The 12,324-nt window shown below is 41.4% G+C and overlaps 2 protein-coding genes across 2 annotated transcripts; one reads left to right on the top strand and one right to left on the bottom strand.

Moving 5' to 3' along the window:
- Positions 1 to 458: 458 nt before the first annotated feature.
- LOC306778212 (ubiquitin-conjugating enzyme E2 G1-like) lies at positions 459 to 5,597 on the bottom strand. The gene is made up of 6 exons (XM_079269648.1): positions 5,454 to 5,597; positions 3,248 to 3,350; positions 3,041 to 3,138; positions 2,717 to 2,895; positions 2,479 to 2,586; positions 459 to 2,381 (listed from the first exon to the last, which is right to left on the bottom strand). The coding sequence occupies exons 1-5, from the start codon at positions 5,494 to 5,496 to the stop codon at positions 2,500 to 2,502; spliced, it is 510 nt and encodes a 169-aa protein (XP_079125774.1). The 5' UTR covers positions 5,497 to 5,597; the 3' UTR covers positions 459 to 2,381; positions 2,479 to 2,499.
- A 1,138-nt stretch (positions 5,598 to 6,735) lies between these two features.
- Positions 6,736 to 11,469, top strand: anapc7 (anaphase promoting complex subunit 7). Its single transcript, XM_079269750.1, has 11 exons — positions 6,736 to 6,908; positions 7,566 to 7,752; positions 7,932 to 8,051; positions 8,288 to 8,399; positions 8,609 to 8,762; positions 8,852 to 8,994; positions 9,208 to 9,325; positions 9,432 to 9,628; positions 9,723 to 9,947; positions 10,046 to 10,196; positions 10,302 to 11,469. The coding sequence occupies exons 1-11, from the start codon at positions 6,808 to 6,810 to the stop codon at positions 10,489 to 10,491; spliced, it is 1,698 nt and encodes a 565-aa protein (XP_079125876.1). The 5' UTR covers positions 6,736 to 6,807; the 3' UTR covers positions 10,492 to 11,469.
- The last annotated feature ends 855 nt before the right edge of the window (positions 11,470 to 12,324 follow it).

Genomic DNA, 12,324 nt, shown 5'->3' on the forward strand with positions numbered 1-12,324 from the left:
AACAATTTTTTCACGACAAGCAAGCATTTAAAGGGAATATATGACTCACCCTGTGGGCATCTCTGGTTAGACTCTGCAGACCTAAAAAATGGAATAAAGCAATAAATGCATCCTCTGAATTCATCCATTAAAATCTAAAACTCACATTGTGGTCTTACCTCATTGAGTTGTGACCACTTCCATTGTTTAACAGGTTTTCTTTTTTCAGCTGCTCAACAAATGTAACCCGCTTTCTCATCGTTACTTACAAGCCTGATATTTCCCGTAGATAAGTCGGAGAGGTTGCGAGCATCTTTTTATCAGCTCAGCAGGTGTTGCAGCCAGAAGATCCTGAAATGAAGCCGGCTCTGAAATCTGACACCATTCCCTGGGTTCCAATTACAGAGCAGGGGTCTAATATACTTGAACCCAGTGTGTTCTCATCTAAAATGTAGAACACAAACAAAGATACAGGCCAATCTGTTGACACACTTTATTGAGCATCAAGTCCAATATACATTGCATTGACACAAAATGAAAAAAACAAAACAAAAAACAACTAATAATGGCGTTAGGGTGGATTACCTGGACACACCATTTTCAGAGCGTATTGCTTAATGACATTTCAAACGCACCGAATCTGTGCAAATACAGTGAACACCGGTCAGAGGAGGTCATGGTAGGTTAGAAAATTCTGACTTCAAAAGGTAATGTCAACAGCAGTTATGTGATCATAAAGTCTACAGAAGTCTACTAACTGTGCACATCACATTCACCCAGAATGTACTAACAAACGGTGTCATATCTTGACATACCAAACTCCTTCAAACCTGATTGCATGCGCCAAAAGATTTTTTTTCCCCCAATGTCAGTCACAGACCATAATCATGTATAACATAATTCAGAATAGATGCCATAATGGCTCAACGGTCGGCAACACCATCGATGAAAGTCAACAAATTAAGCCGATGGTTTCCAGACTCCACCCGAACACGACTGTGTATATTCTTCAAAAAAATAAAAGCTAGATGCAGGATTTGTGTTCATTTTCCCCCATCAGAACACTTTTATTTATACTCTCTGCTAAGTGGTGAGTTCACTTCAAGTCTATCAAGAATTCCAACCCAAATTCAGTGATTAAGTAAAAGGTGATAAATATTATCTAGGTATGAAACAATCACAACTCAAGACGTTGATAGAATTAAAGAGCTCGACAATCTACCCGAAGTCCTGTGACTTGCACACACCATCCTTCACCCACACGCTGATCGAAAGCCAAAATGTGCCGCAGCAAAAGTAAGAACGCCTAAGTCTACCATGGAGCCCCTAAAATCAGCCTTCTTTGTAGATTAAGAACTCAAACGACCATAATCCTCGTCAAATATATGAACCTTTCAAATTGAGGTACGCTCAGATGCCAGTTAACCAGTACACGCGTGGACTGTATTTGGTTGTCCGTGATTTATAATAACGTTGCGAAGAGACATCAGACTGCGTGATAGTGAATAGATATGGTCGTTGACCGGGAGGGCCACTTGTTAAAAAAAAGGAACGGCTCAGGAATATGAGAGGTTTGCTCATCGAGAGCCTAATTTAGTCGTCTAGTTTAATCCTGAGAAGTTGGCACAAACCTTCTGTTACCATTAGCTATGCTTGTGCAAGTCAACATATTGTAAAACCACGACTCTTAAATCACAGAGTAAGCCATTCCATTTACATCGAGCGACAAGACATGACGGAGCTGTTTGAGGGGGGGGGGGGATCATGCAGATTTGAGAGTCGTGGTTTTATACCTCTTAGACGTGCGCTAGCGCGAGAAGAAAATGCTAGCAGGAAGCCGTTTCTCAGGAAATAAAGACGGTACGGAAAAACACTCTAAAAGTTCTCAAGCGGTCCCTCTAAACAACAAGCAGACTGTGAGGAAGTGAAGCCCACTAAAGGCAGCAGTGATTCAATGAGTGTGTTGACAATAATCACATCTATGGACAGAGAGTTGTTTGGGCCGACATTAATCTGGTGCCAAGTATTCAGCAGGGAGGACGAGTGACGACCTAATGGTGACAGGTGTTTTGTTTTACACAATCTTGACTCACTAAATTGCATAAGAAACCTGGTATAAAGTAGAAACTGTTCAGCAGCAGATAAAAAAAGCAAGTTAATTTACAGTCGTGACATATCTTACATCATTAATTTTTTGTTCAAAATAAATAAAATTAAATATACAACTCCAGGTAGGAAACGGGGTTAATTTCGCTGGTAGGATTCTCAAATTGGCTCATCTTGTGGAAAACGACAACCGTTCACAGAAACGTGGTTGAAGCTCAACCGATTCCTTTGACTGGCAAAACAAGGGGTGCAAAAGCCTTTTGTTGAAATTTTCCCTCTGAAGGCATTTCCTTTAACTGCAAAACAAACAAAAGAAACAAAAGAACATCATAATTACTTCTAGTACAAGGGTCCACAAATGACTCTTACTCAGCTGAAACTCGATTTACTTACCCTGGAATTTATAACTGACTCCTAATCAAAAGCCATCTCTTGACTTTTTCTTACACAGCGAGCCACCTTCCTCTTGAACTCACCGTTCGGGTCCTCCCTCCACTCTTTCTGTTGGAGCAACAGTAGATTTTCTTTCAGTGACACACATCCTCAATCGACTTGTAGTTGCCGTGATAACATTAAGGAAAAGAGAGGTTTATTTTAGTGTCGGGGGACGGGCATGAGTAGTGTAACTCACCGCCGCATCCACATTAGCTGGTGAGTCGCTGTTGGGGTCCGCCAGCATGGAGATAACACTAATCATGATTGTCTCTACCGTGTGGATCGGAAGCCAGCGCTCCTCGGGCTTCTCATAACCAAACTTATCTTCTCCTGGCTCGTGCAGAATTGAGATGCAAACGTCTCCGTTCTTTGCCACTGTGAAGACCGGGGAGCACGGATTTAAATGCAGCGAAAAACGATGTGACGACAGCCTTCATTAAAATTGAACTCAAAGCTTGAATCACAAAAACCTTTAAAATGATCCAATGAAAACTTTAGAGAATCTGCCGAACATATTTACCGTTTGGGTGCCAGATTTCAGTGATGAACTTCATCTTTGGAGGCCGTAGAGGATAATCATAGGGAAACGTTAGGTACGCTTTGAAAAACCCTCCCTCGCTGCAATACAAAGAACAGAGCGTGAACAGATGAGAAATGATGGATTTAAAAAAGTAATTTATAGATTTCTCAACCACAGACATGATCGTCCAAATATGTTGTCACTTACAAAAGGGTGTCTTGTGGACCAATGATCACAACTTCCCATTTATAGATGTCATCATCATCTATCAGACCAGCTGAAAAGCCCTCTACGGGGTTCTTGTTGAGCTCTGGGAAACAAAAGAGGCAGCCGGTCTTTTTAATACAACGAAGAAATAGATAATCATTTAATAAGACAATTGGTATAATTTGACAAATTAGCACACAATATTACATTACAACCTCTTTATAAAGAGTGTTAAACGTATCGTAACAGTAATCAAGAATTTGGTGAATATCAGAACAAAGCTTTGGAACCAAAACTCTTTACATGGTGAAGTGAAACACAAATGCCTGATATTTAACTCGTAATGCAATAAAAACGATTACTTTTCTTTTTACCACAGAACTGGGACATGAATTGATTTTGTAATAACCCTCAACACCACAAGAAACAGTACACAGTGAACACCTTGAGAGAACAATGACGATGCGGAACAGCCGTAATGAATGTGCGTCGACAATGACGAGCCTCCTCTGATGGAAGGAACAAATACATCTACGCTGAGCTGCATGTTTGGTTTATTCCCTTTTGTTAACTGTGAAGCAGCTGCAGGAGAGGTTGAGTTTGTATTGATGATACGAAGTAGGTTAGCAGCTGCTGATCAGCGTGAATACGTAGTAAGTGCTGTATTAACCCCTTTGATTAACACCATTACTTTCTGACACAGAATTCCCAGCACTGACAGTGATTCATTTGTTTAAAACATCCCTCTATTATGACTTTGATTTAATCTGTATCGGAGATATTTAGTTTTACAGAGTTTGGCATCGTATCAGAATATTTAGTGAAGTAATAGAAATGTTACTTTTCGTGTCTCTCCATTTAAGAGTGGAGAGAATAAGTCGCAGTCTCACACCATTGCAAGTTGATTCAATAAGTCAACAGTTTGGGCTAATGTTCGCTGAATCAAATCGTGGTTTCCAAAAATAATTATCCCCGTTGAAGTGAATCACCGACTAGAAGAAGTGAATTGAGTCAACCACCGTCAAGTCAGTGATTCACAACCGCACACGCAGAGAAACCAAAGTAAATCAGTCATGGCTGGGATAATAAATCAGTGGATGCGGTGCTGGATGGATGGATGCTGTTATTCAGGGCCACAGACTGTACACCCTGACTCTACAGTACGTTATCACAGTAGTTCCAACGATATAAAAGTAGGTGACTTTGGCCATGTACAACTGGGAACATAATATAAATGTTATGACTGTGGCTCACTGGGTAGAGAGGGTCGTCCGGTAACCGCAAGGTTCGATCCTTGGCTGCTACGTGTCCTGTGTCGAAGTGTCCCTGAGCAAGACACTGAACCCCTAACTGCTCCCCGGGCACAAAATGACAAGATCTAGTCTCCATAGTCTGGGATGTTGACCCTCATACAATTGTTCAGCTTAATATATATATATTTATAATATTGAATGCTGCATTACAGTTTTATGACCTTATTTGATTTTTGCAGTTGGGCAAAATTAATATTGACATTTGTATCTGTGACACACACACTGCGCTGGACTGTCAGGTCAGCTGCACATAAGAGGTATTAGTATCTCAGTGTTTTGTACAGTCCTTGTATCTGGCATTAACGAGGAAAGAACAGCCAGTATTAATATTGATATTTCCCCAATGAACCCAACAGGAGAACTCATTACTGAGGGCTGTAACACTGAGATGCGTGTCCTCACTAAAGGAGCCAGATTTGACATCAGAAACGTTAGATATTGATCTAATAAGAGCTCGGTGGCCAGTTTGTAATTCTAATCTAAATAGCAGCATATGGGTCTTTAAAAGGCTGAGAATACACACAGCTAGCATTAGCAATACGAAAGTCATCAGAGCAGATTAGTCCCTGGATTGATTATTCCTTTGTTCCGTCCGCTAACTAATGCCCAACTTGCTAGCCCGTTAGCAAGGTTGCCGTTAAGTGTTGGTGTTATTGAGCCACGCAAACGTGTAAATATGTATCTTTATTTCCCCCACCAGAGATAAGCTAATCAAGGTAGCTTAGCCACACACTGAACTGCAGTGATAAAAGGAGCCCATTGTGTTGCTTGGGTTAGCTTTCCTCAGCTCACTCCTATGCCGTAAACATAGCTTTGCGTAGCTAACGTTAGCTGCTATGTAGGTAGCTTCTATAGCGGCTGTATGTGTTTACAGTGTTTTATATTCATATTACCTGCCAGTTGTTTTCGAAGAAGTAATGCTGATTGTTCGGTCATGGTACGCAGACGTAAATGGAAATCACTTTGTGTCGACAAATACTTTCCCCCAAAATATAGAGCTAAAGCCGAAATCGAGGTGAGATCTTGCGCTGCCTGCTGCTGATTTCCCTCTGTGTTTTGACACACGGTTCAGCTGCTGGCTTTAGCTGTGCGCATGCGCGTCTACACTTTGCCTGTGTTCAAGGCAACCTATCTGCATCATAAAAATACTGTCCTATAAGTCGCAGCTAGAACGTCACCTGAAATCAATGCTTTGTTGTCTTTTGAGAAATCCAGAACAATTGGTGTGTATGATGATGATGATACTGACTTGCCGATTCATTTGTTGTTGTTTACTACATGGACTTTTATTGTGGTTATTGTTATTTGTTTTGTAAAAATGTCTGGCCTAGAAAGTGTTTTAGTTTGGGCCTCTACCTGTCTTATTATCTCATACATGCAGAGGTGAGAAGAACTAATCTTATTGTTTGAGTTTGTAAAATCTGAATCATAATCAGAATCAGCTTTATTGGCTGGAATTTGGCATGGAATTTGTCTCTGGTTTCCACTCCGCTCTCAATGTACATACACAAATTTACAATAAACAAGAAAAAAAATATATAAAGAATGGTCTTAGTATTGCATTGTTATTGATTTGGCAAGTTTATTGATGATAATTATTTTTGCTGACACCTGTTAAAACAATCCTTGATTGATTTGTGGTGTAAAACAGAGAAACATTATGGTTTTATTAGGAACTGTAGCACAAGGAATACTACTAACAATAAGCATTTTGCCATTGTAAATGTACCACTCCAAATGGTATTGTACCTTTGCACATCATTTATTTTACAATATTCATCTTTTAGATCAAAATACTTACACTGTTATTTACGGCTGCTATTATGTAGCTTTGCATGAATTTACTGAATAAAAATATATTGCTGCAGCAAATACACAAGCTGCGTTCAAAACTATCGGAGATATGTCTGCATCACCAACCCGACTTAATGAGGAGGAGATTTAATACGAAAAACTACAATAATATGTAAAACTTTGATTTCCACTCTACACGTTTTCACTTATTGTTTAAAAAAATTAAATAATATTAATAAAACTGCGTTTGCTCGCTAAAGACGCAATATGATATTTACTTGTGTTATTAAAAGTACGAGTTTGTGAAGAGTCCCTAAAGGCAGCATTATGCGGACGGAAGGTTGATCGGCGCCATATTTAACACGTCACAAGCTAGCTAGCATTAGCTGTTTACAAGCCCAAACTTTTAACTTGAGACGGAAACCTAAAGCCAGCCCTCAACGTAATCGTAAAATGAATGTAATAGATCATGTACGGGACATGGCCGCCGCCGGCCTTCACTCTAATGTCCGGATATTGAGCAGTTTGTTGCTGACGATGAGTAATAACAACCCGTAAGTAATGTCCGAGCGGGGTGCGTCTATTTCCTGGAGAGTGCCTTTTTCTACATCATCGTATTGTGTTTTGGCCGCCCGAAAGCTAACTGGCCAACAACAGGAAACATCATTGATCGTAGCCGTAAAGCAGCACCAGATACCCGCAAGATACGCACACCACGTAACCACGTCAATACGACTACAATTTTATTATTTTCCAAGAAATAGTCATATGAAGAGTCTCCTACAGTTAATTGTGCCTGCAGTTATTAGCCGTTAGCTTGTGAGTTCAGCCGATCAGCGAGTTGTGAATAGGAGGACTTGTCACATATATTGTTGATAACATGCATATTTCCCATTCACTGTGTTGAAAATATAGTGATTGATTTAAATACAGTGGCTATGTGCTTTTGAAGTTATAGGAGCGTCAGTGTTGTTTTTTTTCAAATTTGAGAATATTTGTCATCAGTTTGGTTTTATCAACTTGATTTTCTACAAATTTCCTTATATTTCGTCTTTGTATTGTTGCGCATTTAATGAGACATTTTGTGTCTTTGTGCTATGAGCATTTCATTGAACACATTGTGTTATGTGTGCAAAAGAGACATGTTTTCTATGGTGTGTCCATACTCTTTATAATTACTTAAACATTTTTTTATATCGCTTTGATTCCAGAGAGCTTTTCTCACCGGCCCAGAAGTACCAGCTGTTGGTTTACCACGCCGATGCCATCTTCCATGATAAGGAGTACCGTAATGCTGCCTGCAAGTACAGCATGGCACTGCAACAGAAGAAGGTGCTCAGCAAAACATCTAAAGTTCGTACTTCTGCTGGTGGAGCTGCATCTAACCTACAGGCACAGGTGTGTTCAATAACACTTTAAGTTTTGTCTGATGCTGCAACACAACTCGGTGTGTCCGACCAGATTCATTACAGACTGCACCATTATAGTGTCATACAATATTGTGCACTACTGACTTGGTCAATTGGCATGAATGAAAATAGAAAAAAATGACAATTATACATAATGTTGTCTTTCAGAGTTTGCCCTCAGAAATTGAGGTAAAGTACAAGATCGCTGAATGCTACACCATCTTGAAGCTGGACAAAGATGCCATTGCCGTGCTCGATGGGATCCCCTCCAGACAGAGGACTCCAAAGGTAGGCTGCTGGTCTCATAGTTATTGTAATAAGCGGTTTCCTACATGCTTTATGTTCCTTTTTCAATTACACAGGCCTTATATCTGTTAACTCACAGGTGCTGCACAATTCATCAAGGCTGTTTCATCAAATTCATCAAAACTGTTGAAAGGACAATAATCCGAGAAATTCTCATGACCACAATGTGAAGCACAACAATTGATTATGATGGATGTTGCTGTTGTTTCTCGTCTCAGATCAACATGATGCTGGCTAACCTGTACAGGAAAGCCGGTCAGGAGCGCTCTGCAGTGACGAGCTACAAAGAGGTCCTCAGACAGTGTCCCGTCGCCCTGGATGCAATCATTGGTAGGCATGATCGCAGAGACTCCTTCAGCCAAATGTTAACCTGCTGAGACTCTCCTGCTCAAGTCTATCTGCACTCTTCACACATGTAGCTCTTATATGCTTACACACATACACACGCGCACACACACAATATCTCAGCTTGGACTTAATGAATCACTTGCTCCTGCTGCTCTTTGAATAATCTTTTCTACTTTATTTTTCCCTCATAGGTCTTCTCTCTTTATCAGTCAAAGGAGCTGAAGTGGCGTCCATGACTATGGATGTGATCCAGAGTATCCCCAACCTGGACTGGCTCTCTGTGTGGATCAAAGCGTATGCCTTCATACATGCGGGGGACAATCAAAGAGCCATCAACACTATTTGGTGAGCAGAGCAGTAATGTTTTGAATCTTACTGTTCCTGTTTTTTTTTTATTGCGACAGACTTGTTTTATTTGACTCGTCTCGTCTCAGCTCTCTGGAGAAGAAGTCTCTGTTGCGGGACAACGTGGATCTCCTGGTGAGCCTGGCAGATGTCTACTTCAGGGCAGGGGACACCAAGAACGCCATCCTCAAATTTGAACAAGCCCAGATGCTGGACCCATACCTCATCAAAGGTGTGCTGCAGGTTTTATTTATTGATTGATTGACCTAGCAAACTGTCCCAAACTGCTCAAATGTTTATTTCAGTAAAGCCTAATTTATCTTCACAGTTATTATCTGTAATAAAAAGCTCGGGACGCTTGCACCAGCTTAACGATAACCCTAAACAAGACATGAGACGTTTTGCTGTCTTGTTAAAAAGTCAGTTATGTTGTTTTTATTTGCAGGAATGGATGTTTATGGCTACCTGATGGCCCGTGAAGGACACTTGGAGGATGTTGAAGTCCTGGGAGGAAGGTTATTTAATATCTCAGACCAGCACGCAGAACCCTGGGTGATCTCTGGGTGAGTCTCTAAGTAGTAACGGTTACTCTCTTTTTTTTCATCCTGCTTCATGAAATATCATTGTCGTGGTTTTTGCATTCCTTTTGAATCCGTCTCTGTTGTTCAGTTGTCACAGCTTTTATAGCAAGCGTTACTCCAGAGCCCTGTACCTGGGAGCGAAGGCCATCCAGCTGAACAGCAACAGCGTGCAGGCTCTCCTCCTGAAGGGGGCGGCGCTGAGAAACATGGGCCGCGTTCAGGAAGCCATCATCCACTTCAGGGAGGCCATGCGCTTGGCTCCCTGCAGACTCGACTGCTATGAAGGCATGTTTGTACTGTCTCTATGTTCTTCCCAGATTACATTTCTGTTCCCATATGCATTGACCTTTTTAACCATCAGTGACTTGTCCATTCACAGGTCTGATCGACTGTTACCTGGCATCCAATGGGATCCGAGAGGCTATGGGGATGGCCAATAACATCTATAAGACTCTGGGGGCCAACGCACAAACTCTGACCATCCTCGCCACGGTGTGCCTGGAAGACCCGGTGACTCAGGAGAAAGCCAAAACCCTGCTGGACAAAGCTCTGGCCCAGAGACCCGACTACACCAAGGCTGTGGTCAAGAAGGCTGAACTGCTCAGTACATAAAACAGTTTCTACTATACGATTACTTTTCACATGAACATGTCCTCTTAAGTAGTTTGTGTAGAAATGACGGTGTCCTGTTTTCTTGTGAAGGTCGGGAACAGAAATATGAAGAAGGGATCGCTCTCCTCAGGAACGCCCTGGCCAATCAGAGCGATTGCGTCCTGCACAGAATGCTGGGAGATTTCCTAGTGGCCGTCAACGATTACCAAGAAGCCATGGATCAGTACAGCATAGCGCTAAGGTAACCACTGATTGCTACTTCTAATCTCGGAGAATAAATTGCCAATCCAAGCATAATTGTTCTTTTGTGCGTTTTACATATTTATTTTTTTCTTTCTTTCCATAGCCTGGATCCCAATGACCAGAAGTCTTTAGAAGGCATGCAGAAGATGGAGAAGGAGGAGAGTCCCACCGATGCCACGGTGGAGCTTGACGGTGACGACATGGAGGGCAGCGGAGAGGACGGGGATCTGGAGGGCAGCGACAGCGAAGCGGCCCAGTGGGCTGATCAGGAACAGTGGTTTGGGATGCAGTGACCTCGGCCACCGGAGGACACACAGCCCCCCACACACACACACACACACACACACACACACACACACACACTGCAGTCCGCCGGAAGCTTTTGGCCATCGAAGGTCGTCAAACAGCACACCGTGGCCACTGATGCTATTTTCCCCCAACATTCTGACAACCTTATTAATCACGTCACCCTGGAGCTATGCGAGCCTCGTTAGCTCGTCCATACAGATACCAATTCAGCCTTGCAGCAGCAGACACTGGACCCCAGAGAACATAGAGATCTGCTGTTCAACACCTTGATTTCTCAACATTTGTAAAATATGAAGTCCTATCGCTGACTCTACTTCAGGCTATTTCTTCAGCACTTCTTTGCTGGCAGTCTGCATAAATGCAATACCGTCCCAAATAGTGCAAAGTACAACTTCAAGTTAAATATACTCAAGTGAGCATCGGTGTTTAAAAAAAAAAGAAGAAAAAAAAAGACCTGCATTGGATTTGGGGTTGAGTTCAGTATACTGGAGGACTGTTTCCGGGTAGTACTGGGACATTTAGACAGAAGTAATTGTCAGTCAATTGGTGTGATGGGAGATTTTGGCTGGAGTTATCCTTCACGTGTCTTACAGGAGAGACTGTAAGACAGTAATTCATTGTTTAGTTTGAGCCTAACGGACACTTGTTTGCTGCAGAACATACTGAAGGTTGTGAGTTTGCCACAACTCTACATCTCTGACGGGCAAACAGGTCTGTGATAAAAAGTGACTATGTATCATATTTCCTGCTGCTCTTTAAAATATATAATCTACATTTGAATTTTGTCACAAGAATGTGTCATGTAATGTACAGGCTTTATTATTTTCGTGTGTGTCTGAGTCTGCCTCTGTGTCAAAAAAAACAAATAACCCTACAACTGACTAAAGTGTTTCGTAACTACTTCAATATAAATGTCTATAGTATTTTGTACATATTTTTAAAGTGTATAATAAAAGAATGAAATCCTCACCTGGCCTGAATGGAGTAGTATTTCTCATTACACTTGTTGTTGAAATGAATCCTAATGACACCAGGACCCACAGTGTGTAAACTCTTCATGTATGACACTTTTATTTACCTAAAACCAGTTCATGTGTACATTCATCTTGGAAAATAAAGAACAGCAGTTTGGCAAAAATAAATAAAAAATGCCAGTGTAGGGACTGCCTGTCGTTCTCATGGTAGAACGCGTGCATCGCTGCACAGCTGCACGGCCACCGTCCCAGACATGGCAACATCTGCTCCAAACATGACGCACGTCTCGGTGCAAAGCAAAAAGGCTGTTTGGTTTTTAAATATTCCATAAAAGTATTTCCTTAGGAAAGATGAACTGTTTTTTTTTAGCTATTTGTACCATCTAACAAATGTCTATTCTATTTACCAATACTATACATTGTCTATTACACAAGTCTGGTAAAACAGATGGCCGATTCGTTGGACACGCACAATGGAATATTGTACAATTTACTGTACACGGTACGCAGATCTGTCTAAAAAGATGGCATGAGAATTGTATCATCTAAGGCTCTTCATGCAGGAGGATGGGGGGGGGGGGGTCTGAGATGTTGGATTGGCTAGTTTTTAATCAGACATTTATTTATGGCCAGTCTAAAAGTGATGTATGAACTTTATGAGCCTCTGTCTTCATATTATTTAACTGGCATGCAGCTCTTGAAAGAGATGCTGCCCAGAACACACATGCACAACACAAAAATAAAACCAAAGTTTCTGCAAGGAATCTAGAGTAGAGGTGGGCTTACTCGGCCTTTGCTGCAAAGAAAAGAAGAAGAAGCAGAGAGAGAAGAAGAATCAAATCA

Source organism: Melanostigma gelatinosum (genome assembly GCF_949748355.1).
Source record: "Melanostigma gelatinosum genome assembly, chromosome: 6".
Lineage (NCBI taxonomy): Eukaryota > Metazoa > Chordata > Actinopteri > Perciformes > Zoarcidae > Melanostigma > Melanostigma gelatinosum.

Bases quoted from the DNA above. Each gene is read 5' to 3' on its own strand.
- LOC306778212 (XM_079269648.1), bottom strand. From the start codon at position 5,496: ATGACCGAACAATCAGCATTACTTCTTCGAAAACAACTGGCAG. The intron at 2,896-3,040 runs GTAAATATGTTC...CGGTCTTCACAG, and splicing joins TGAAATCTGGCACCCAAACG to TGGCAAAGAACGGAGACGTT. The intron at 2,587-2,716 runs GTGAGTTACACT...TTGCTCCAACAG, and splicing joins CAGCTAATGTGGATGCGGCG to AAAGAGTGGAGGGAGGACCC.
- anapc7 (XM_079269750.1), top strand. From the start codon at position 6,808: ATGAATGTAATAGATCATGTACGGGACATGGCCGCCGCCGGCCTTCAC. The intron at 6,909-7,565 runs GTAAGTAATGTC...CTTTGATTCCAG, and splicing joins ACGATGAGTAATAACAACCC to AGAGCTTTTCTCACCGGCCC. The intron at 9,948-10,045 runs GTACATAAAACA...TTTCTTGTGAAG, and splicing joins CAAGAAGGCTGAACTGCTCA to GTCGGGAACAGAAATATGAA.